Raw genomic sequence first — 24,473 nt, 5'->3', positions numbered from 1 at the left:
CCAGATCAGCTGCAAAGGGCATGCAAACTGCTTTGTGCTGTGGTCTCCAAGCCCTCCACAGCCAGCTGGCTGTTGGGCCCTTGGGAACCACTATGCAAGGGGTTTTGGCAGGTTAGCAGGACAACCTACCTGTCAATCATCCTACGGCATGATGCTGTTCTGTGATTGGCGGGTGGGTTGTCCTGCCCTCCGGTCAAAGTTGGCCTGCAGGGCTATGGCCAGATAAGGATCTGGCCCACTGAGCCAAAAAGTTTCCCCACCTCAGCCAGAGAAGGACAGCTCATCTCCCCTTAAAGCCAACCACAGGCAAATTACTTACTCTTATTTGCAAAGGGCTGGCAGAAGGGGAAGGGCCATACATTAAGCAACAGAGAATATGCTTTGCATGCAGAAGTCTACAAGTTCAGTTTCCGGCCTCTCCAGCAAAAAAAAGGGGTAGGATATCTGCCTGGGAAAGCCATTGCCACGGAGAGCAGATGCAGTTGGCCACTTGGGCAGCAATCCAACTTGGGAGAAGGCAGCTCCTTGTGTTAATGCTGTTCTAAACCGTATTTAATACTGGAAAGTTAAAACGACATTCTACTTTAAAAATAAGTAAGCAAAGCTGCTTGCTGTCCCAAAGCGTTTGGGCCTTGAGATGTAGCAGTCCACCACAGAGGAAAGATGTGGCAAGATAGTGAACCTCCAATTATACCGTACCTTTGAAATACCTAAATATTTAGCATCTTTCATCAGAGACCTCAGAGCTGTTTACAAGAGCAGGTGCTAAAACACCATGGGAACAAAACCAAGGCCAGGATTATGCAGCCATATATTCAAATTTATATGCCACAAATTATTTGTAAGGACAATCCACAGAGCAGGTGTTTGTGGATTTGCTTTCTCTAGACTCTGTTTTTAAAAAGCCAAGGCAGCATGCAAATAGCATGGATATATGATATATTTAGGGATTGGTGAGGGGGGCAGGCTCTTCTGTCTAGAAAACAGGTTCTTCACTAAAAGGCTGGACTAGGAAGAAGGAACTGCAGGCTGACACAGTGGGCGGCTGATGGTAAGGTGCCAACTCACATAGTGAAGCAGGGAAGACGGAGGGTGCAATCCTACACACTTACCTGGGAGTAAGCCCCACTGTGGGAGGTTACTTCTGAGTAAGCATGCATAGGACTGCACTGTTAAGGATGCAATGCTTATGAAGGGTTGCTTGGAATGTCCTCCTGGAACTTGTGGGACTTACTACCAAGTTAACAAGCACAGGATTGGGCTGCAAATTCACATTACATAAGCTTGGTCAAAGCAAGTATGGGCTTTGATCCCATATAAACAGAAAAGAAGGCAGAGTAAATAGGATTTAGTAAGACATTTGCTTTTCCTCTTGGGTGGTTTAATCACCAAGATGCATGTTGAGCGTTCGAATTTAAATCCAAAGTAAACAGTTTGCATTTGATTTCAAACAGCAATAGGCAAGTATACAGAATGCACTGCAGTGCTGTTTTTTAATGCCACTGGTTTTCATTAAAGTATATTATACTGAGGTTTTTAGATACAAAATGTGAGCATCATCTGGATGTAGGAGCTAATCTTCCACATCTGTTAGTCTATATAGAATTAAACATCCCGCAGACCAATTTCACCTGGTGAGGGAGACTAATTATTGAGCTGTTGAATCACCGTTTGGCATTTTTTTTGTTTTGTTCTTATTTGTTTTAGTTAACATTTTTTCTGAAATTTTCAAACAATGTATTTTGTTAATTAAAAAATAATAATGCAAACAGCAGCAGTACTGAGTTAAATGTTTCCTAAATTGGCAGAGCCTCGATAGCATTTTTCTGCAGTGTTCCAACAAAAAGAATTGCCCCCCCAAAGAAAGAAAATAATCAATGCATTCTAGAAGTTAACTACAAAAAACTTGGGAGGGCAGACCTTAAGAACCCTTCTTTCTTTTGCTTCCTAAATAGGCAAAGGAACACCTTGGTACCACAAGACACAGATCTCTGTTTAGTACCAGAGTTCAATGCAAGCACCAGGAACTCAGTACTACATAAATGTTCATTGTATACCAAAAAATAAGAGACATTCATCAAAGGAAACCTACCAAAATCGGCAATCTTGGCATTCATGTGTGCATCAAGCAGTACATTTTCAGGTTTCAAGTCTCTATGTACTACCATATGCCTATGGCAATAATCCACACCAGAAAGGATTTGCTGGAACAGACGTCTACTCTCCTTTTCATCAAGCTAACAAGAGAGGAAGGGAGAGAGAAAAACAAGGAAAGGGATACATTTTTAAACAAACACACACACATACAAGCAAACAAACAAACACACAAAGATACTGCAAGACACTTGAGCATTTCCAATTTATTAATGGCAGAGCATGTCAGCTTTGTGGCATTAGGATGCCAAATATATTCCGTTTTGTTTTGTTCAAAAACAGGGTGGGGAGAAAAATGCTGGGGTACAAAAGAAGTTGGAAAAGTTAAATAAGTCTTGCTTACTTAGTGGTGGTGGTGGCAGGAGCTAGATTAAGAACTTTGCTGTCTCCAAAAAAAGAGGAAAAAAACCATTTGGTCCTTGAAGAGCTTAGTTGTGTCAAAACCGATGTTTCAGGATTCAGAAAAACAGCTTCTTAGATGCTTTGTCACGTTGACTTTACTTAATAAGGGTATCTAACATGGGTTAAAATGTCAACACACACACACACAAATCCTCAACCTCTCCGACCCCCAACTAAACCAAACTCTTTTGAAACTGCGACACACTTTTAGCAATGCTAATATGTGATTTTGCTGTTTCTCTAGTGAAGAAGTAATAATGCAACTTGACATATGAAAAGCTATCAATCGTTCTGATAAGAAAACCAGAGGTCCATCAGTTCCCGCTTAAGGTGGCATTCTAAAGAGTGCCAAACATTGTTTGGTTTTGAAAACAATACTAAGCATCCCTTTGAGTAAAAAAACTGGTTCAGTATAAATACAGTGGTACCTCGGGTTAAGAACTTAATTCGTTCTGGAGGTCCGTTCTTAACCTGAAACTGTTCTTAACCTGAAGCACCACTTTAGCTAATGGGGCCTCCTGCTGCCGCTGCCGCACAATTTCTATTCTCATCCTGAAGCAAAGTTCTTAACCCAAGGTACTACTTCTGGGTTAGCGGAGTCTGTAACCTGAAGCGTCTGTAACCTGAAGCGTCTGTAACCCAAGGTACCACTGTATTGACGCCTTTTGTCACTGACTAGACCAAGATCAAAGAGATCACACAAAGCTTCATCAGACCAGTTCTCATATGAACCCGGGCATCTCGACTGAATGTAGCTCCATGTTTGCAATGGCAACGGATACTTAAAGGCCACCCCCATGAAACCAATGGAAAAGCTCTTGCTCTCACAGGAGCTCAAATAAGCACAAGGAAAACACAATGGAAGCTGTCATATATACGGTCAGACTACTGCCCATCTTGCCCAGACTTTATCTGCCTGAATATGGCTAGCAGGGTCTCATGGCAAAGGCGGCCTCACACGTCTAACTGGAGATTTCAGGATTTGAACCTGGGACCTTCTGCATGCAAAACATGTACTCTTACCAGTGAGTTACAAGTCCAAAGATCAGCCTTGATCCTTGAAGCTACAAGCTAGACTGAAGCCTATCCAAATTCCTTTCCGTGCCGCTTCTTACCAGTGTGCAACCATTCATCCGTCATACAAATATATCAATAACGAAGGGAAGGAAAAAGTTGCAGCCACAGATACATGACTAAGTGTATTCACTGGGAATGCCAGTCATTCTCCTTTCCAGTTCATTGTCCATTATTCTGCATCTGCTTCCAGGAGAATATATACATTGAGAAAAAAATACTTTGGAAGGTGATGGGTCTCTCCTTCACTGGATGTTCTTAAACAGAGATTGGATGGTCATTGGTCTGTGACTAGCTGTGATTCCTGCAATGCAGGGAGTCAAATGCCTTTCTCATGGGGTCCCTTCCAAGTGTACAATTCTATGAAAAAGCACTGGCATACAATACTACTACTATTAGAAGAGTGGTGTTAATGATCAGAAATACTTATTGTGGATACTTTCTTCGAAAGTTAACCACATAAATGGGGGGACGACACTACTGGTATTTTTTTACATGTATGTGTACATTTTATGCATCCTATCACCCACTACTGATCTACACAGTACCAGAGTTGATGCCATTTCTAAAGAAGCCAGAGACTGGGTCCTAGAACTCAAGGTGGGCTGCTTTGCACAAAGACATGGCTCATAAAAGTGATTGTGGGAATGATGTAACATGGGTTTAGAGAACAGTCCAGTCACTTGCTCTGTTCCATGAACTGTGAAACTGCAATGTTCTAGAACAGAGAAAGTTCATATAAGCAGACTACTCCAATGTGAAGTATACTTTTCACATACTTCGCTTTAAATATCTAGTCTGAACCAACAAACTCACAATTCTGTACAGCAGTCCACCCAAGGTTGAAAAATATAGGGAGGACTTTGAAAAAACTGGGTAGACTTACCCTTCCATTTTTACAGATGTAATCAAACAGTTCACCTCCTGAAACATATTCCATCACCATGAATATATCGGATGGGGTGCTGATAACTTGGTACCTGAGAAAGAAAATATATTATTTTACTCACTGTATACACTTACTTGAGCCATACAAAGTGAGCAGCTCTTCCAATTAAAGGGTGTGTATGGATGAGCAACCAAATAATACATGTGCTTATCTAGAAGTGAAGTTTCATCAGGTTCAATGGAGCTTACTTTCACATTCAGAGTGCGAAAGATTTGCCTCAGGCCTTTCCTTTACACATGCAGCTATCACAGGATTTTCTGAGTCAGTAAAAAATGCAGAGCACCTGGAGGGAATCCATGGTAGCTTTGATTGATGCCCCAGACTCCTGAAAGTCTTCAGGGACTGCTTTGGACTATCCTGGACCAAAGAAAATATGAAGTACTACTGTCTGGAGCTAGGGAAACATTTCAACCACCAAGTCTATTTACCGCACATCACCCAAGAGGCAGTATGACTTGACTTGACTATGGCCAAAGCTTCCACAGCTAGGGACACCATCAAAACAAGGAGAGGAGATTCTGAGAAAGCAGGTTCTTGATCAACTAGGTTATACCTTGGATGGACTGTGTGTTGTAAAAGGATGAGACACATAGAAGCAATGCAAATATACCACTCCCGGTATTTTGAACCATGGTTACAAGATTTTTAGGGGAACTCAGGATCATGCAATCCAATATTTCTGAAGGAGCGTCTCCACCCCCATCATTCTACCCGGACACTGAGGTCCAGCGCCGAGGGCCTTCTGCCGGTTCCCTCACTGCGAGAAGCCAAGTTACAGGGAACCAGGCAGGGGGCCTTCTCGGCAGTGGCGACTTCCCTGTGGAACGCCCTTCCCACCAGATGTCAAAGAGAACAACAACTACCAGACTTTTAGAAGACATCTGAAGGCAGCCCTGTTTAGGGAAGCACAGCCAGATGGGCGGGGTATAAATAATTTATTTTATTATTATTATTATTATTATTATTATTATTATTATTAATCTCCCTGACCCTTGCCATACCTCACAGGACTCCCTCTGCCTTAACCGTGATGGTGCATTACATCAGCATTGAGTGCTACTGCTAAAGAAACCCCTTCTTAACATTGGAAGCTGTTTCAGATCTTGGTTGCAAACCCTGGTAAAGAGAGAACCCTGGATAAGGCTTGCGGAAGAAACTGGAATCAGAGGAAGGGAAAAGAGGAGAGTCTTATGGCCCCTGATCTTCTACGGTGTGATCTGCTGCTTGCTGGTTTTGCTTTTTAGATTGCACTTTGTCTTGTTTATAGGTTGCACTTTTGTCTTATTTGGTACTGTGTCGTTTTTGCATAAGCCACCTTGTATACATTTGTAGAAAGGTGGGGTATACATTTAATTAAAAATCATGATATTGGCTCCTAAGACCTACTGCAGTTGCAACACAAGCAGGTAGTCAGAAGAGGATACACACCATAATAGGTAGACGTTTAACCGCTTGCCATGGGGCAACTGCATTACCTAGTACTAAAATTCAGCCCCCCCCACACATATTCAAGCCTTGCTTCCATTGACTTCCCCAAGGGAGTTATTTTCCATCCTTGTTATTGTGCGACTAAAAAAGCCTTCACTCGACGTTTTAGCCAAGTGCCTTCCAGCTCCCTGTGAGTTATAAATGGTTGCTTGCCATGACTGGTTTATAGCACAAAGAAGAAACAAGAATCACACCAGAAAACCTGCCAACATTCATTTTGCCCATTGAACGGGAGAGCTCCATTTCTCAAGGAACACCCAGCGTCAGAGAGATTATTCTTGAACGGAAACATCCGTGAACTTACAGCTTGATTATGTGCGGATGCCGGAAAAGCTTCAGGTTCTGAATCTCTCTGCGGATTTTCCCCACCACATCAAGGCTGCGAATCTTCTGCCTGTTCAAGATCTTCACGGCCACTTTGTGCCCAGTCAGCTCGTGTTTGCCAACTGAAAAAAAGAAAGAAAGAAAGAAAGAAAGAAAGAAAGAAAGAAAGAAAGAAAGAAAGTAAGTTTAGCCAGGGTTGGCAAATATTGCTTCAAAAAACTCCAGGGAACAAGGGGCTCTCATAGACTACAGTGGTACCTCAGGTTAAGTACTTAATTCGTTCCGGAGGTCCGTTCTTAACCTGAAACTGTTCTTAACCTGAAGCACCACTTTAGCTAAAGGGGCCTCCTGCTGCTGCCGCACTGCTGCCGTGCGATTTCTGTTCTCATCCTGAAGCAAAGTTCTTAACCTGAGGTACTATTTCTGGGTTAGCGGAGTCTGTAACCTGAAGCGTATGTAACCCAAGGTACGACTGTATTTCATTGATGCTGTATCAGGTGCCTTTACCCTAAAAGAGGTTGGGGGAGGGGGCTTCTTTCAGATGACTTCACCTGAACAAAGGCAAGCAACACTGGTTACTTCTGCAGGAATTATTCAGCAGGACACACCTTGCTTCCTGATCATTCGCACACAGTTCTTCTTATTTACTATATACTGCCTTCCAGACAAATGAAGAAGAAAAATGACCCGGCAAGTGAGAATTGCTGCCAATCAATCAAGCAGAGAAGCTTTTGTAAACAGCAAGAGGGTCGAGTGATATGCAAAAACAAACCAAAACCCAAATAGAAGGCACCAGTGGGAAAAGATGGGGTCATAAAACAAAAGACTTTTGTGGGACAGTAACTTGCACAGACTTGGCTGCAAGACTGCTTCGGAGGAGCAATTTTTAAAAGGGCAAGAGAATGTACCTTGCAAACAGGGTCACAAGACAGTCTATGGTTGAAACTAGCAACAGTTGTGTGTTGTTATGGGAGAGGTGCGGAGGGTCATAAATTTCATTGCTGTGAAAGGAGGTGATTGGAGGCGGTATATGTTAGGATATTTCCATTCCACCTTAAAAAGGGGACAGGCTGTTGTGAGTCACAGCCTACGTATTTCCTGCTGACAGGAAGTTTCTGTTTGTCTATTGCTTTGGTTTCTCTCTCTGTGCCTGAGACATCGAAGCAGGCAGTCATGTTTTTTTCTTTGTTCTGACCAACGCTGAATAAAGTTGTAAATATGCTCTCCAGAATTTATTTATTTTTTCAGGATTGGAAGGGTCACATCAGTATAGTATACAGTATAGTCCTATGGTTAAATATAGGAAATGGTTATTTAAGACCATGCCCCTCCACAAACATTTAAAGGAAGAGTGGGAAGACATATTAGATCAGTTGTGATGGCTGCCAGGCCAGTTCTGAGCCAAATTCAGTGATGGATTTAAAGCCCCAAACAGCACAGGCCCCAAATATCTGAAATGCCCTACAGACTTTCTCGGGTGTTAAAATGGGCAGAAGGAGCCTTCTTGGTAGCTTCACCACTGGCAGAAGTTTTTGGGAACAACCTGGGGGAGGGCATTTTCTATGGCAAGCCCTATGAGGTGGTTCACAGAGGTGAACCTGGAACTTCCACTGTAAAGCTTCTATAGTGTACTTAATATTTGCCATTGATGCCCGAGAGATGTATCTGTAGGACCTACCCTATGATGCTGACTGCAAATTTTAATTGTAATACTGAATTGAGGGAGGCAGGTTGCATTGCTGTGACCCACTCGGGCACCTTGTGGCGAAGGGTGGGTACAAAATCTAAATAAATATAGAACAGCAGCACAACGTATTTGCTATCTCTGGTTCTCTTTGGTCAAAAACAGGTGACTATCCCACTTAACCATGCCATATTTTTTTCAGTAAATGTCACGATTATCAACCAGGACTGCAGCCATTCTGCCCCACATGCCAGATCCCACAGGCTAACAAATGCAAGTTGCTTTGTGCAAAGGGCCAAAGCAGAATTACAGGGGGAAATGAATGAGTATGGTCTTTCCACTGAGGGGAGGGGTTTATTGGTGGTTTTCCATCTAATAATTAGCAGTCCCGTAGGACTACTTCAAAGATCTGGGAAGTGGAGATGGTGGTGTCATTTTCTAATCTAAATCACATACAGGGGTGCCTCGCAAGACGAAAAGAATCCGTTCCGTGAGTCTCTTCATCTAGCGGTTTTTTCGTCTTGCGAAGCAACCCCATTAGCGGATTAGCGGATTAGTGCTATTAGCGGTTTAGCGGCTATTAGCGGCTATTAAAGGCTTAAGGGATTAGCGGATTAGCTGCTAAAAGGCTATTAGCAGCTTAGTGCCTTAGAAAAAGGGGGTGGGGAGCGGAAAAAAATCGCTGCAACTCGCAATACATTTTCGTCTTGTGAAGCAAGCCCATAGGAAATTTGTTTTGCGAAGCACCTCCAAAACGGAAAACCCTTTCGTCTACCGGGTTTTCCATCTTGCGAGGCATTCGTCTTGCGGGGCACCACTGTACCTACAAACTAGCACAGAGGACCCCCCCCCCAAAAAGAAAGCTATTAGCTCTATGGGGTGAAACTTAAACTCATATGGCACCTATCCATTTTTCTCTGCAGAGCTACTAGCAGTTTTGTCAATGTGAAAGGGTAAATTATAATGACCCCTGGTATTCAAAGCAGCCATGTGGGACAGCAAATCAATAAAAACTGGGAGATCCTGATCAGCGATCTTCCATATCATATCAAGTTGGCAGCTTGGAACACAGAGATTAGCATGGAGAGTCTATACTGTATTCCTCTTACTCCACAAACATTATACACATTCAATCATGTATCTCAATTTTCTCCAGTCTTCACAATATTTCATTTTCCATGCAGTTTTTGAGATATATAATTGCAATGCTATCAGGAAGCCTTCATTGTCAATATATGTTTTACTTAAGCGTCTTTATGGAATGGGAAAGTGCAAATCCACATAAATTATATACAGTTACTTGCCGCTATTAGCTGCACGAAGATGATAGAGAACTCAACTCCCAAACCTTCCAACGTTCATTATACAAATCAACCAGAAAGCCTCAGTTTCTGAAAGAACAGTCTGTCTTATAAAGGGGGGCATTACTGTTGAATAGAAACAGTCATGAAAAAAACACCAAGAGGTTATCAAAATGCCTGGGCAAAACTAAAATCTAGATGCAAATAAAAACACAACAGGACTGTAAGGACACGAAACTGGTGCTTCAGGTAACCTCAGCTTTAGAAGTCAATTCTCTAGTGACTCACCAAAGTCTCAGTCTCTGCACACTCTGGAAGCAGCACATTTTTACTCTAACCAGATGTTGAGAACCAGCAACAGAGCAGAATAAGAAATATGTTACCTGCCTCAAACCTTGGTATCAAGACCTATCATCCTCATCATCATTATCATCATCATCATCATCATCTCTTTGACATCTGATGGGCACCAACACTTTGAATTGTGCTCGGAAACGTACTGGGAGCCAATGTAGGTCTTTCAAGACTGGTGTTATGTGGTCTTGGCAACCACTCCCGGTCACCTGTCTAGCTGCTGCATTCTGGATTAGTTGTAGTCTCCGGGTCACCTTCAAATGTAGCCCCACATAGAGCACGTTGCAATAGTCCAAGCGGGAGATAACTAGAGCATGCACAACACTGGTAAGACAGTCTGCAGGCAGGTAGAGTCTCAGCCTGCATACCAGATGGAGCTGGTAGACAGCTGCCCTGGACACAGAATTGACCTGCGCCTTCATCGACAGCTGTGAATCCAAAATGACTCCCAGGCTGTGACCTGCTCCTTCAGGGGCACAGTTGCCCCATTCAGGACAAGGGAGTCCCCCACAGCTGCCCGCCCCCTGTCCCCCCCAAAAAGTACTTCTGTCTTGTCATGGTTCAACTGCAATCCGTTAGCCGCCATCCATCCTCCAACCGCCTCCAGAAACTCACATAGGACATTCACTGCCTTCACTGGTTCTGATTTGAAAGAGAGGTAGAGCAGGGTATCATCCGCATATTGCTGAACACCCAACCCGAACCCCCTGATGATCTCTCGCAGTGGCTGCATGTAGATGTTGAAAAGCATGGGGGAGAGGACAGACCCCTGAGGCACCCCACAAGTGAGAACCCAGGGGTCTGAACACTCATTCCCCACCACCACTTTCTGGGCACGGCCGAAGAGAAAGGAGCAGAACCACTGTATAACAGTGCCCCCAGCTCCAATCAAAAGCAGTGTCTGACTAACACAACAGTTAAGATGTCTGGAGGCAGTAACAAGTTAGGAAATGGAAAACAATCCAGAAAAACCCAACACAGAAACATTTAAAAGAATTGTAAAATGTGAAGCTTAGTTAAAGGGAAGCAAAGGAGTAGATGCTAAAAAATTCATTCAAGAAACCTGGGAGTTATTTAATCCTCAGTAGTTAAATGAAGCACATTACTAGCTGAACACTGGCCAGTTCTCATGTAACTCTAAGCCAAACCATGGCTTTCCTTGCTTGTGCTAACGTGCAGGTTCTCAGAGCAAAGATCAGAGCACTTGAGCTCTTCCCTCAGTCCTGATCCTGCTGCGCTACCCAGTCCTAAACTATGGCTTGACATAACCTAATGCCCAAACCAGGATTTGATGTTTGTCTTGCTGCAGACAAACCATGAGTGGCAAACCAGTAACAAACCTTGGTTAAACTGTATGGTTTCTCTGCAGCAAAGCAAACCACAGGCCCAGGCTCAGATGTACCACAACCCCAAGCCATGGTTTAGCCCCGGGTAGTATAGCAGGAGCCAGGGAAGACACGGCGATCATGATCTTTGCTCTGGAAATCCATTGTTTGCTTGCTTGTGCTAAGGCATAGTTTGGTTTGCACATAATGCTAAGCCAAAGTCTGTGCCAAATGAAAAACACAGTGTACCAAGGAGAAAGATACTGTGTCCTTAATGACTCAGAGAAAACAGTGCACTATTCAAAGGTATTGAAATCTATTATTGCTTTTTTCCTTTTAATGTTTGACCACTTATTTTGCTTAGACAGGAGTTCTGTGAAACATAAAGCTTCCAGCACATTTTGAAACACTTAGTTCATTAAGAGATGACACTGCCCCTCTTTTAGGATGGTGGTTCTGTTAATAATTTAGCATCAATTAACACATCTTCACACAGGGAGGTAAGCCAAACAATCTAGATGTTTAACTATGTTATGTCCCGGAATATGTAGGCAAGGCTTCCCAGTGAGGTTTTAATGCCTGTGCCTGGTTTCAGCTTACCTTCAGTATATGTTTTGCTACAGAGTCAGCAGGTGTGCGCAGGGGGTCTCTATGACACAGCCTTGTGCGGCAAACAAGTGCAATGGAGCATGAGAAAGAAATTGTGAAGTGTTCACATCACAACAACACTGGAGGGTTGTGGCCCAGTAAAAAGAGCACATGATTCCCATGCAAAAGGGCTCTGTGTTCAATCCCTAACATTTACTGTGAAAAATACCTTAGTTAGTAGGTGCTGGGAAAGACCTCTGGAGAGCCACTCCGTGTCAGAGTACACCAGGGGTCCCCAGACTTTTAGGGCCTCGGGCACATTTGGAAATCTAAGAAACTGTTGTGGGCATCACAAAATACCCATTTCCCAAAAGCAATACTGGTGATGCTGTGAAACCACACCCCAAACAATGGCAAAACTTACACACTCCAAAACCAACAGAAGGTAACCCACCAACAAACAACTAAAAAATGCACCAAAAACCCAATCTTCAGTTTAATTATTTTTGACGGGACAGATGACCAAGAGGGTGTCTGAAGGTGCTGTGATACCACAACTGAGATCTCAGGAGACCACAATGCTGAGTTACAAGGAGAGATTCATTCACATGTCACAATAAGCCATAATTATATGTTGCAGAGGTAATGAACTATCTTACCAGAACTTTTTCTCTCCTCTGTGCTAACTGTGTTATGTGCACACCAGGGATTACGGTTTGTTTTGCTCCAATGAACCACAACTGGTAAAGTCACTAGTGGCAAAAGATTTAGATGCAAAATGCAAAGCCAGGGATTGTGGTTTGTTTCTTATTGGAGTGAATAGGAAGGAAGAAAGGAAGGAAGATTTGTTTGTGCACAGCAAACTATGGTTTATGGCTTACCATGACATGCAAAAATGGTCTGAGGCAGGTTGATACATTCAGCACCTATATAAAATATGCTTTCAGTGTGGAGAGTTAAGGTGAGGAAGCAAAGTCTTTTCAGCAAGTGGCGCCATTGCTGTGTTAAGTTCTTAAATAAATTCATCATGTTAGCTCTGCTTTCCCTTTGAAAAACCTTTTTATTCCCAGAAACTTTTGAGAAATCATATTACCCATGATTAATATAGTTTTTAGGCTTTTAGCATTTTGCCTGTAAGGATTAACACCTAAAATTGTGTTTTACTGCACACACACATACACACATACACATGCCCTGGGAGTTCTGGGGAGCAACTGTAGCAGGAGCATAAGTGTGCAAGCATGAGAGAGAGAGAGAGAGAGAGAGAGAGAGAGAGAGAGAGAGAGAGAGAGACGCATTGATGCCTTTCAGATTAATTTTTCCTCTACATAAAACCCTGTATCATGTATGAAAGCAAATGCTCCAAAGCTTACCCACATTTGGCAAACACTCAAAGAACAAACAGGTTCTACCTGAAGTACTGTGGTTTTCAAGGACACACAGAACATGGTACTTAGATGTGCTTGTTTTCCATTGAATTCAATGTTTCAAACGGGGATAGGGTTCCTGCTGATTTCAATGGAAGATAAGGTTGACCTAACTTTCAGTACCTATTCTACATGTTGGAAGTTTCCCCAAAACATCAAATGTGCAGCATTCCCTCCCAACCCCAATATATTGCTAGATTCTATTCAACGGCATGACCTATTTGATAAATATTCTACTAGAAAAGAATAGGAAAAGAAAGGCTACAATCAATTCTGAACAACCTGATGTAAGATTGCTATGTGTCCAGCAGGTGCCTTCTCTGACTGACAGAAACCCTGCAGGATCTCAGTCAAGAGATTTTTTATATCAACACTTGCCTCCGCCACCCTTAGCATGGTATCTTCCCAAATGTTTTGGATGAAAACTCCCATTATCCCTGACCTTTGACCATGCTGGCTGGGGCTGGTGGAGGCCATCGTCCAAAACATTGGGAGGCTGAGCTGCCCGATCCCTTTTTAACCGAAGATGCTAGGGACTGAAGGAGAGACATTCTGCATGCACAGCATACGCTCCACAGTTGTGCTATGGCCCCTCCCTAATAAAGAGTATGGACGCTAGCAAGTCAAACATAAAACCAATTCAATTTTCCCGTTTGAGAACACATGCACGCATCCAAGTGTTTGGCATGGAGGTGTATATATTTTGTGTGTCTGTTTGCGATACAAAAAAAGTCCCAAAGCCTTGTATGTTAATCAACATAGAGGCTCACGTAAAATATATACAGTGGTGCCTCGCAAGACGAAAAGAATCCGTTCCGCGAGTCTCTTCGTCTTGCGGTTTTTTTCGTCTTGCGAAGCAAGCCCATTGGCGGCTTAGCAGATTAGCGCTATTAGCGGCTTAGCGGGCTTAGCGGATCAGCTGATAAGCGGCTTAGTGGATCAGCTGATTAGCGGCTTAGGAAAAGGGGGGGGAGGAAAAAAACCTCACAGGAACTCGCAAGACATTTTCGTCTTGCGAAGCAAGCCCATAGCAAATTCGTTTTGCGAAGCACCTCCAAAACGGAAAACCCTTTCGTCTAGCGGGTTTTCTGTCTTGCGAGGCATTCGTCTTGCGGGGCACCACTGTACCACAATTAGAATTCAACGCATATCACAATAAAGATTTAAAAACATTTGTCTAACTGAAATTTAGAGCTACAAAGCTCATATGCCCAATTTGCACATCACTGTAAACTATGGACAGTAAACTCTGGTTTGCAGTGGACAATCGTTTACTGTGAATGCCGATTTTTCCCTTTTGCTTCTCCCTTAAGCATGAACAGCAGCAAGCCAACCACAAACTTTGATCTCTTGCTGGGCTCTCTAGTTTATTGGTAGGAGCTCTATGGCGCAGCCTAATTTACAGACAAGATCACTCTCTAGAGGACCTACTATCAAGTCCTGAGATAAGTCACTCATTTCCTCTGCAAACGCCCCTGATTAAAAAAAAAAATCATTTGCACTTGGCCTCCCTATTCCAAGACAGAAAATGTATGAGGAAGTTATGACATGATCGCATGAAAAATATGCTACATAGATTATCTGCACTGGTAAATGAAGCTGCAACTGCCAGAGCATGGCCAAATATTTAGATAAATAGAGAATGCCTTAAAATCAATAAGCAGCTTTTTTCCAAGGGTGACTGTGAAACGTTTGCAAGGGAATATCTTTTTCTATACAGAACTGCTAATACGCTTTGACAGATGGAAAATCAGAAGTCCTTTTTGTCTCTCTTTCTGTTTTCCCTTTTGCTTCTATTCTTTTTATATTCCTTCATCTCTCTCCCGCCCTTGTTTTTCTTGGTGTCCTCTACTCTGGGAGTTTTATTGGGATTATATACACAGGAAGGTGATGGATGGTTGGCGAAGGACCCTTTATGAGGGGCAGAGAAGGGAAGATCTCCCAGGGTGGGCGATTGGGAGAAGAAAGGAAAGCTCACCCCTTTCTATGTGAGACAAGGGTTAAGATCGACCTTTAAGAGAGGACTCTGCATTTTATTTTCTCTTTCTCTTTCTATTTCTATTTAGGTTACTTTTCTTGTACTGTATTATGAAAAAACCTTAATAAAATATTATTGGGAGGGGGAGAGAACTGCTAATAAGGAAGGGAAAAAACAAAGAGTGCCTAGTCACTCTTTGATCATTGGTACCTCCTCCCTCTTCACCTTCACAATTTCTTCTTACAGTTTCTCAAACAGAAAGCAATTTAGCTTTATTGTTCAGTTTCTGGAAAACCTGAAGGAAAGCCAGGCAGCCAAACTAAATTTGCTAAATTGCCTGCTTTTAATACAAAGAGCGAGAACAAGAATCTCTGGTAAGCAGAAAGTGTTCAAAGGACCCGACGAAAAATTCATTGGCGACAGACAGTTGGCTGCTTCCACCTCTGGGACTGAATTGCAAAGTTCAAAGCAAGCTTGAAGAGTTCATAGCATTGCCTTGGTTTCTGTGGGAAAGGAAGAAAAGGCAAAGCAGACTTTCTTTCCTTATCCCATCAAGTTATTTCCCACACAAAGCAAGGACACAAAACACAGCTTTTCTCTAAAATCAGAACACAAGATACTCAGATGCAAAATTCTAACTACCAAAGTGAAGCAAGTTCAGCTAGCGTGCCTAATAAGTTCACAAAAGGTTACTAGTCATCGTTTTTATTTTTACTAGCCTGCCTGGTCTCAAATGCCTGTGCTGGTCATTTGGTGTATACTGACAGGCTGCAATCCTAACTATGTCCACTCAGATGTCAGTCTCACTGAATTCACTGTGGCTTACTCCCAGGTAAATGGGATTCAGATTGCTGTCTAACAGATTTGGACAAACAGGGAAGATTTTGAAGCCTGCCCACCAGGAAGGTGTTTTGTGTGTTTTTAATAGCTCACCGTGGGCACCACCTATTTAAAAACATGAATCAAGTGGTTTAAAATGGCCTAAACCTGGATTAAGGGGGGTTGAACCAGAGAGTTGCAGATTCTGAGGACTGAATTATGACAGCCAGTTTTCAGAGGTATTGTGTCCAAGTTTAAACAGAGGAGGAAAGTTAGCACTGAACTGTATTCACATTACTCCCAGTTCATCATACCATACATAAAGCACAGTAACAAAGTCTGATTTGATACTGGGATGGCTCACTTGGTACAGCATAAGACTCTTAATCTTACGGTTGTGGGTTTCTAGACCCACATTGGGCAAAAGATTTGTGCATTGCAGGGGGTTGGCCTAGATGACCCTCGTGGTGCCTTCCAACTCTGCAATTCCACGATTCTATGATGCTCTGGAGAATATGTTTAGCCTGGCACATGGCCTGCACAACGAAGCCCAATTTCAACAAAAGTTTAAAAGCTGTGCGTAACAACTAGATGAGAAAACAGAAATCCTAGAACATGAGTATTATTTCTCATAACAAAGCGTGGGCAGAATATGATTCAAGAACCACAAAACATAGCAGTACTGTTGTCCCGGGTCAAAATAGTAGCCTTGAGAAGACTAGGTCTTGCACTGTTATGAAACATAAAACATACAGCACAGCATGCTATAAACGATGATAGCAAGAGGCCTTTGGGAGGGGAAAAAATGAATTAGCCAGTCAGGATTTCTATGTGAGCTACGGTTCTTCAGCAACTCAAGCAGGTTATTATTAATTTTATAGATCACCTTACCAGTTATGCAACCGCCCAGGGCAGTGTAGAGACTATAAACACATACAATAAAACCAGTAACAACGATAATTATTATCAGGCTGTCAGCTCACTCTAAAACTAGCAGCTAAAATGTCAATAATTTCAAAGGTCGGGCAAAATGCATTGGCTTCTGTCATTTCCCTAAGGGCAAGGTAGAGTCCTCTAGGGAGGATGTTGCAATGAAACTGAGATACAACAGGAAAGGTAAGTATCATGTACCCTCCTGGAACAAGCCTCCCTACCAAATGGAACAGAGACCATCACCTTCAGGTCTATAAACATTTATTTCCTTAACATCTACAATTCATCCGCTGTGAAAGCTGACATGCTGAGGGATTAGCAGGGCAATAAAATAATCAGATTATTTTCTTTTCTGCCCCAGTGGGTTCTAAGCTTATTTCACAATGTGAAACCTTTGGAAGTTTGGGGTGAGGACGGACTCCACGTTTCTACAAAAAGTTGCATTCACATGTACACATGTGGGATTCACCTCAAGGTAAATATGCACAGGTTCAGGCTGTGTGTGAAAGCACCAGCAGGAGATAGCATCTACCCACCAGGCAATCACTTTACAGAAGACAAATGGGATGTGCAACAAAATTTTGCCGTATACAACATGCCGGTCCGGGATATTCCACTCTATTCCCCTTCCTCCCATTTTTTTCCCACCCTGCCCCGTATAAGTAGTCAGTATTCCATGTCCACTGAGCACATTTGAACCATACAGGGCCCCTTTCCCCAACCCAGACGTGTACTTCTGCAAATCTCAGGGCTCCCCAAACCTGCTGACACTTCCCTCTTGGATGTGGATGGTATCACATGAGGACCATTATTCCAAAAACTGAAATCGCTTTTAGTATAGAGGGGACGGAGCAGATAGGCAGCTTCTGAACTCTCAGGGGATGTGCTACCCTAGAGCACAGGGGTTAAATAACCAACCCACACGCATATGATAAGGGTCTTGAGCAAAACTGATACAACCAGAAGTAACTTCACAGGAACGTAATGCAGACACCCTACTGAGAGATCATCAACAGGATTGCAAAGGATCAAAAGTCCCTCCCCAAAGCTCTGCTCACCAAGTACCGTATTTTTTGCTCTATAAGACTCACTTTTTCCCTCCTAAAAAGTAAGGGGAAATGTGTGTGCGTCTTATGGAGGGAATGCAGGCTGCACAGCTATCCCAGAAGCCAGAACAGCAAGAGGGATTGCTGATTTCACTGTGCAGCGATCCCTCTTGCTGTTCTGGCTTCTGAGATTCAGAATATTTTTTTTCTTGTTTTCCTCCTCCAAAAACTAGGTGCGTCTTGTGGTCTGGTGCGTCTTATAGAGCGAAAAATACGGTAGATCTGCTGCTGTCCCTTGTCTTAACTGAGCATTGCTCCTTTTTCTGTGAGAGAGAAGGGGGAGGGGGGACCTTAAACCACACCTTGAATCAAATTTGGCAGGACTGCTGGGAGCCTCATAAAGTTATTTCAGGCACTTTATGGCCTGCAGACTTTAAGCTGGCCACCTCCGATATGGAGTACAGAACAGAAAATAATAGACTCAGAAGGAAGATGATCTTGTCTTTAAAACTTTATTACCAGTTATGTTCTGAGGCTGCTAGGAACACAGGAAGTTGCCATAGCAAGTCAGATCATTTGTCCATCTAGCTCAGTGGTGTCCAAACATTTTTCAAAGAGGGCCAGATTTGATGAAGTGAAGGGCCATGAGGCCCTCAAGGGCCAACCAAAGTTGTTAACCTTTTTTGGACTGAAGTTGTTGAGCTTTTTTATGATTTTACCCCCAAAGTTGGAAATAAACCGACGCAGGGGCCGAATTAGGCCCCTGAAACGGACTTTGGACATGCCTGATTCTAGCTCAAGCCTAGGCAAACTCGGCCCTCCAGATGTTTTGGGACTACAACTCCCATCATCCCTAGCTAACAGGACCAGTGGTCAGTGGTCAGAAATGCCTCCCTGTCCAACTCCAAAGTAGGAAGAACCGCTCTCCCTGCCACAGCCCGAGTCAATCTTGTAAAAAGGACAAAATGGCGACTAGACTTTCTGTTTTTGCGCCCGTAACCTAGGTTCCAGGAGCCATGTGGCGAATAATTTTCTATCCAAGTTTCTAAGGCTGTAAGTGAATGTAGTGCTATATAACGGTCATGCAAGGCCCAACAGGACTAAAAACTCAATGGACACCTCCCTGAAGGTGCTCAGTGCTCCTAAAGATTTAGTTTGGGGCCAAAGAACTTAAGTAATTGCCAAGCTCTAATTAACATGGGCTGGGTTGACAGTGAAATTCTCATTTTAGAGAAGACCTGAATTAAAACGGTTGTGCAATGTGGGAGAAAATTATTTCCTTGCCGATAACTGCTTTCTTCTTTGCAAGACGGAACAAGACCTCACCCAGATGTAATTGGGCTGCAATTTCCTGTGAAGATACACAGGAAAAGAACAAAGCATCTGCTACATGCTATCCAAATATTCACGTGATGATTCTGATTCCATCAGCTGTTCAAGCCCCAAAATAAAAATGCTTGAAAGCCTGCTGGAAAAGACAGGCTAAAAAGTTCCACAAACACATACATGTATGCATGACCTCAACACACACTTACATTTCAGAAAGGCCCCCTCAGTGATCCTTTACACAAGAGAACTAACAACTTGCCCAGTTATTACCACACCAACGTTCTCCCCTCTTATGTCAATTCAGCACTGCCAGTATTAGTCAGAGATGGTGGAACAGCATTTGAAATTGGCATTTTGATTCGTACATTTAGTGATTCATCCGACTGAAAATCCTGTCTCAGACAGCAGTAAGCAAAACAGCAGATGCTTAATATATTTCTTCGAACTGCCCACAGAGCAATTGCTGCAAGAGAGATAATTTCTCCACTGAGGTTTGCATTAACAGCTTATACCACCTTTAAAATAAATTTTAAAAGCTACAAGGCGGGCATGTTACAGACATTGTTCCAGTTCTGTTTGTTTTAAAACAGGTCTGCCAATTTGACTTATTAATGGCATCAAACTAATCCCACCTGCATATATCCGGAATACAAATGGATACCTGCTTTTAGTAACTTCATGAAAAGACTGAAAATAGGTTGCCAAACACTATTCTAAGTCTGCAACCCTATGCACACCTTCTTGGAAATAAGTGTCATCAAACTTCTCCAAATTTCTACATAAATGTGCATGGGAGGTTCAAGCTGCAAGGCCTTGTTGACTAGAGTAGCTACGGCACATTGCAGATACACAGCAAGTACTGAATGAGAAAGAAAAGAAACAACCTGGGTTAGGACATTGATTTTATGTTCATCTTCGATAATCACCTAATCCATCACAATTGTTACTTTTAGCAATTGCCTTACAAGATCCTCTAGAAAAATCACAATTCATTAGCTCCTAAACTTGGTTGATACACATTATACAGTCTTAATGTCTACAATTCTGTTAGCACAGCACTGATTACAAAGTATTCCACTTTAGTACACGGGTCCAAATTAGGCAAAGCCATTTATTTGGCCAATGCTTTCTGACCAAGTGACACAGAACTTTGTCAGACAGCCTAGAAAGTCAGTCAGCGCTCATCAACAAAACAGTACCAGTTCAAAGTTTACTGTCAAGTCCAAAAACCAAACATAATAAAGAGCAAACTGCTGTTTTGAATATTTCTGTGCAATTTAGCAACAGTAAGAAGATCCATTAACAGCTTTTTAACGCTGCTTGCAAATACACGCAGAACCTTCTGCAGAGTAGGTCAATAAGTCATTTTAGCAAGCAGTTGGAAAAGGTATCTGCACCTTATCTTTTTCAAGACAGAACATTTGGACAAACAGTAAAGAGTATCTTCCTCTACATTGTCCCCGCAAATGAAGAGTGATCATCTGCTGTGCGGAAAGCTCTTCTTGTCAGATAGTAGGTGCCAACAGATCACAGCTACTTACTAATGCAAACAAAACTTTAATGTGCAATTGGGCAAGATTTATTCAGTTGCATCTGGTAAGCAGTCTGCCACCAGTCCCTGAAGAAAATGGTTTGCCACAGTCACTTAGGCTCTTGCAACCTCCAAGATCTATTCCTGTAGAGGTAGCGCTCTCTACCCAAGGTGCAAACAGATACAAAATTCTACCATCCAATTGCTTGCCGGAATCATGCAAAGAAGACACACTGCTCTCGTTAGCACATCACTTTTAAATATAGCTAACCTTATGGTTGCCATGCAACTGAGAGCTAAGCCACTGTTTGGCTTAGACATCTGAACCGATGCACATGGTTAGTCTCTGTCAAACAAACCATGACCCTGGGTTTGGATATATTAACCCAAGACATGGCTTAATTCTTGATAGCACAGGAGCAATGGAGGAATGAAAAGGCAGCAATTTTTTCCCTATGTACACCAGCATGCTTTAAGCCGTAGTTAAGCTTAACTGTGGTTTAAAGTGATGTATGAACCAGGTGATTATCACTTTGGATCACCTACACTTTGACTGACTAATTCAAGATACTAGCTCAGATTACCTTCAGAGCATGAAATCAGCAGGGCCACTATATTTGAGGAAACATTTTCCCCCATATGAGCTTCAGGAGGAGCACTGCTCCAGGTATCATCCTAATGGGAGGTTAAATAAGGGCTAGCCCAAGCCAACCAGCATTACAGAAAGCTACATTGAGTCAAAATTCAAGAGGTAATATGTTATGAAAAGCTATCAAGGGACAACAAAATAGCCTCTGATTAGCCTTATAGGAAGAGAATCTCTCCATGTTTCCACTTGAAAACACCCTTGAGGAGGAAAGCAAATCACTCCACCCACAATTTGAAGAAAGAGGAATGTGATGCAATAAAGTTAATTTTTATCAAAATAAAGCGATGCCTGGGTTAATCCATCATCTTGATGAACAGCTAACCATGGTCTGGCTGTTGGGGCCATTCCTTGGGATCACACCCTCACTCCTATGTTCCGGATCCCCACCCTCACTATGACTTCTAGCTCACCTGGCTGAAATGCAAAAGCAGGAACCGGGAAGCAAGGGAGGGAACTGAAGCATGCAAAGCAGGAGCAAAGGAGTCTGAAGTACAATCCCAAGGGCCAAATCATTGTCTAATTGTTACAAGTGGGTGATGAGGCTGGACACTTTCTGGCATCACCATAATTTTAGAATATGTTCCCAAAGTGAGTCTGCCAGACTACAAAACTATTAGGATTCTGAAGACAAACCAAATCCTCATTTATTTCAGCTAGTTTTAAATGTACAACTACCTACCTTGTCTTTATTACTTTAATGTGCATAATTATTTTATGATGCTGAGTTAATTACTGCGGTATCTGTTTTGTTTATTCCTCCAAGTCATTTCTTTTGTGAAGCCCCTGAGACTTGCATCTAAGTAAACATGATTAAGATTGGCTTGTAAGATCCAAGACCCCATTAGCAATATCTCCAATGGTGATTTTAGAGGGATTTTTTTTTTTTTTTGGCAAGAAGTAACAGAGAAACAAATTCCACCCTTGCCAGCTTTTAGTAAGAACACCATGAACTTGAGATTCCATGTATACACATCAATCACCTTGGCTTTAGCACTCATAACTAGCCTATTCTTTTTAGAAAGAATTTAGACTGTTGATTACTGCTGTAAAGTTTTCCAGACAGAGCACAATTCTCTACCTGACCATATTTACCAAAACTCTTATTTTAACATATCACTTTCAGGATAGATCTCAGCAAAAGCTGCTTATGGGGAATGGGAGGAGAGAAGGAAAAAAAACATGCAGCCCTGGACTGGTTGAAACTGGTTAGGGCAAGAACAAGGAAGCAAGCAGCAGGAGGGATTGCAAGGTGACAGTAACAGAAAAGAAGTCTGAAGGTGAGTTCACAAAACTACACACTTTTGCTCCACATCAACTAATTAGGAAAAAACACAAGCTGACACTCCTATGAGTCATCCAAGCCATAAATGAACATACCACTTCTTGGAAGCAAGTCATATCAGAGTCAGTTGGGCTTACTTCCGTCTATAAAGTGCAGTGGATTGCAACTGCAAGGCTGCCTGCAACCCAGAAACCCAAATGAATTCAATGGGACCTTGTGACTTGAGCCAGTAAGTTTGTTAAGGATCAGGTTGTCAGGACACAAATCCTAAACTCTGGGAGCAGAGCCTCACTGAACTGACTTGAGCTCTTACCTCTGAGTAAACATGCACAGGTTTGGGGCTGCCCTGCGCGGTAAAGCCTTGCAATCCTACACCCTCCCTTCCACAGAAGTGAACTTGCATCCGGATAGGCAACATAGACCATCTTGCATTAGCAGAGCCCTAAGATATGGGTTGCTGGGAGGTTTTGCAGGCAGATTTTTTTTGGGGGGTGGGTCTTTTCACACCCAATCCTGATATTTAGCTGGAAGACTGAAAGGTGCAATCAACCTACCTTCTTCCCTACCTCCCGCCCCCCCCAAAAAAACGAGAGCCCCGTTTTGCAAAACTTGGGGGGGGGGGCAAAGCTACCACTGATGCAACCCCTCCCCAGGTTACTAAGCAACGCCCCCTCCCACCATCGCCTCTCCCCCCCAAAAAAAATTCTCCCCGTTAGGAAAAGGCGCCAGCAGCCTTTGGGGTGGAAAGGACACAGCCCCTTTCCCCCGCCACCCTGACCCCAAATGATCCGGGAAGGGGGTCCACTCCGCTGCCGCCTCCGCCCTCCCTGCCCCGCGCTCACCCTTGACTTTGCCGAAGGTGCCCACGCCCAGCGTGTCCCCCAAGATGTAGTGCCCTATCTTCACCCGCCCGTGCTCATGTTTCTGTTTATCCGCCGCCGCCATCTTGCGCCGAGAGCCGAGCCTGCGCACAAGGGAGCGGGGGAGCGAGGCGGCCCGGCGCCCTCCCTCCTCGCCAATAGGAGAGAGGAGCTCAGGCGAGGCTGTGCGGGGTGCGAGGAGCCTCAACCACACAAGCGCCCGCCCGCCTCGAAAGCCCAGAAGCGAGACTCCGCGGCTTCTTGCTTTTACCCCGCTTTTACCTAGGGGCGGGAGGCGGGTGGGGAGACATAGGCAGGCAGGCCTCGGGGGGATCATTATTCCAAATAATCCCAGACCCTCCAAGTGTCCCCGTTTTCCAGGGACGTCCCCGATTTAGAGAAGCCGCCCCGGTTTCTGATAGGATCCCGGAACGTCCCGCTTTATGTCCCTGTTTTCATTGCAGAAATGTTGGAAGGTATGGAGTTATCCGACCCCCAGACGACTAATGGCAATCAGTGTTTGTGTTTTTTTGTAATGTTTTATTATGTTTTTATGTATGTTGGAAGTCCCTATTATCATTGGTGAAATGTTGGAGGATATGTAATTTCCTGTTTGGGAAATTAGGAAACGACAGAAAGTCTAGAGTGAGCCTGGTTGAATTCAAGGGGACTTGTTTCGCAGGCAGATGCTATTTGGATCGCAAGCCTTTTAATTAAGCTCAACAATTCGGTTCCTGGGCTATGAACCGACTTGAGTGCATGGCGGTGGGGAAAGGCATATAATTGCCTTCTGTCATTTATGATCTAGTTGAGATCCCTGGACTAGATGACCCTTGAGATCCCTTCCAATTCTATGATATACGGTATATGTGTGTGCATATATATAGTCTGCTTCAGCACATGCACAACTAAAAGACCGTAATAAATCCACTCCTTCGTGCAGCATGTTGCCCCATGGGACTCGCTCCCACAGAAT

General features: G+C 43.3%; 1 protein-coding gene across 4 annotated transcripts in view; it reads right to left on the bottom strand.

Annotated features, from left to right (window-relative positions):
- Nucleotides 1-23,651, bottom strand: part of PRKAA1 (protein kinase AMP-activated catalytic subunit alpha 1) — a 35,956-nt gene extending 12,305 nt beyond the window's left edge. The window contains exons 1-4 of one of the 4 annotated variants that reach the window (XR_014502793.1): nt 23,480-23,623; nt 6,372-6,513; nt 4,517-4,610; nt 2,093-2,237 (exon numbers count right to left, since the gene is read on the bottom strand). Coding sequence is in view for 2 of the 4 variants with exons in the window: in XM_083402950.1 (XP_083259076.1) it covers nt 2,093-2,237; nt 4,517-4,610; nt 6,372-6,513; nt 23,480-23,582 (484 nt within the window). In the remaining 2 variants the exon portion in view is untranslated. Of the gene's footprint in view, nt 1-319; nt 2,998-3,163; nt 4,611-6,371; nt 6,514-23,479 lie in introns of all 4 variants that reach the window. The other 3 variants (XM_083402950.1, XM_083402952.1, XM_083402951.1) reach the window with 3 other exon arrangements.
- Between the last annotated feature and the right edge of the window lie 822 nt (nt 23,652-24,473).

The sequence above is a fragment of the Podarcis tiliguerta genome, assembly GCF_965153285.1.
Source record: "Podarcis tiliguerta genome assembly, chromosome: 11".
NCBI classification, from domain to species: domain Eukaryota; kingdom Metazoa; phylum Chordata; class Lepidosauria; order Squamata; family Lacertidae; genus Podarcis; species Podarcis tiliguerta.
This window is presented reverse-complemented; position numbering and strand designations above follow the sequence as displayed.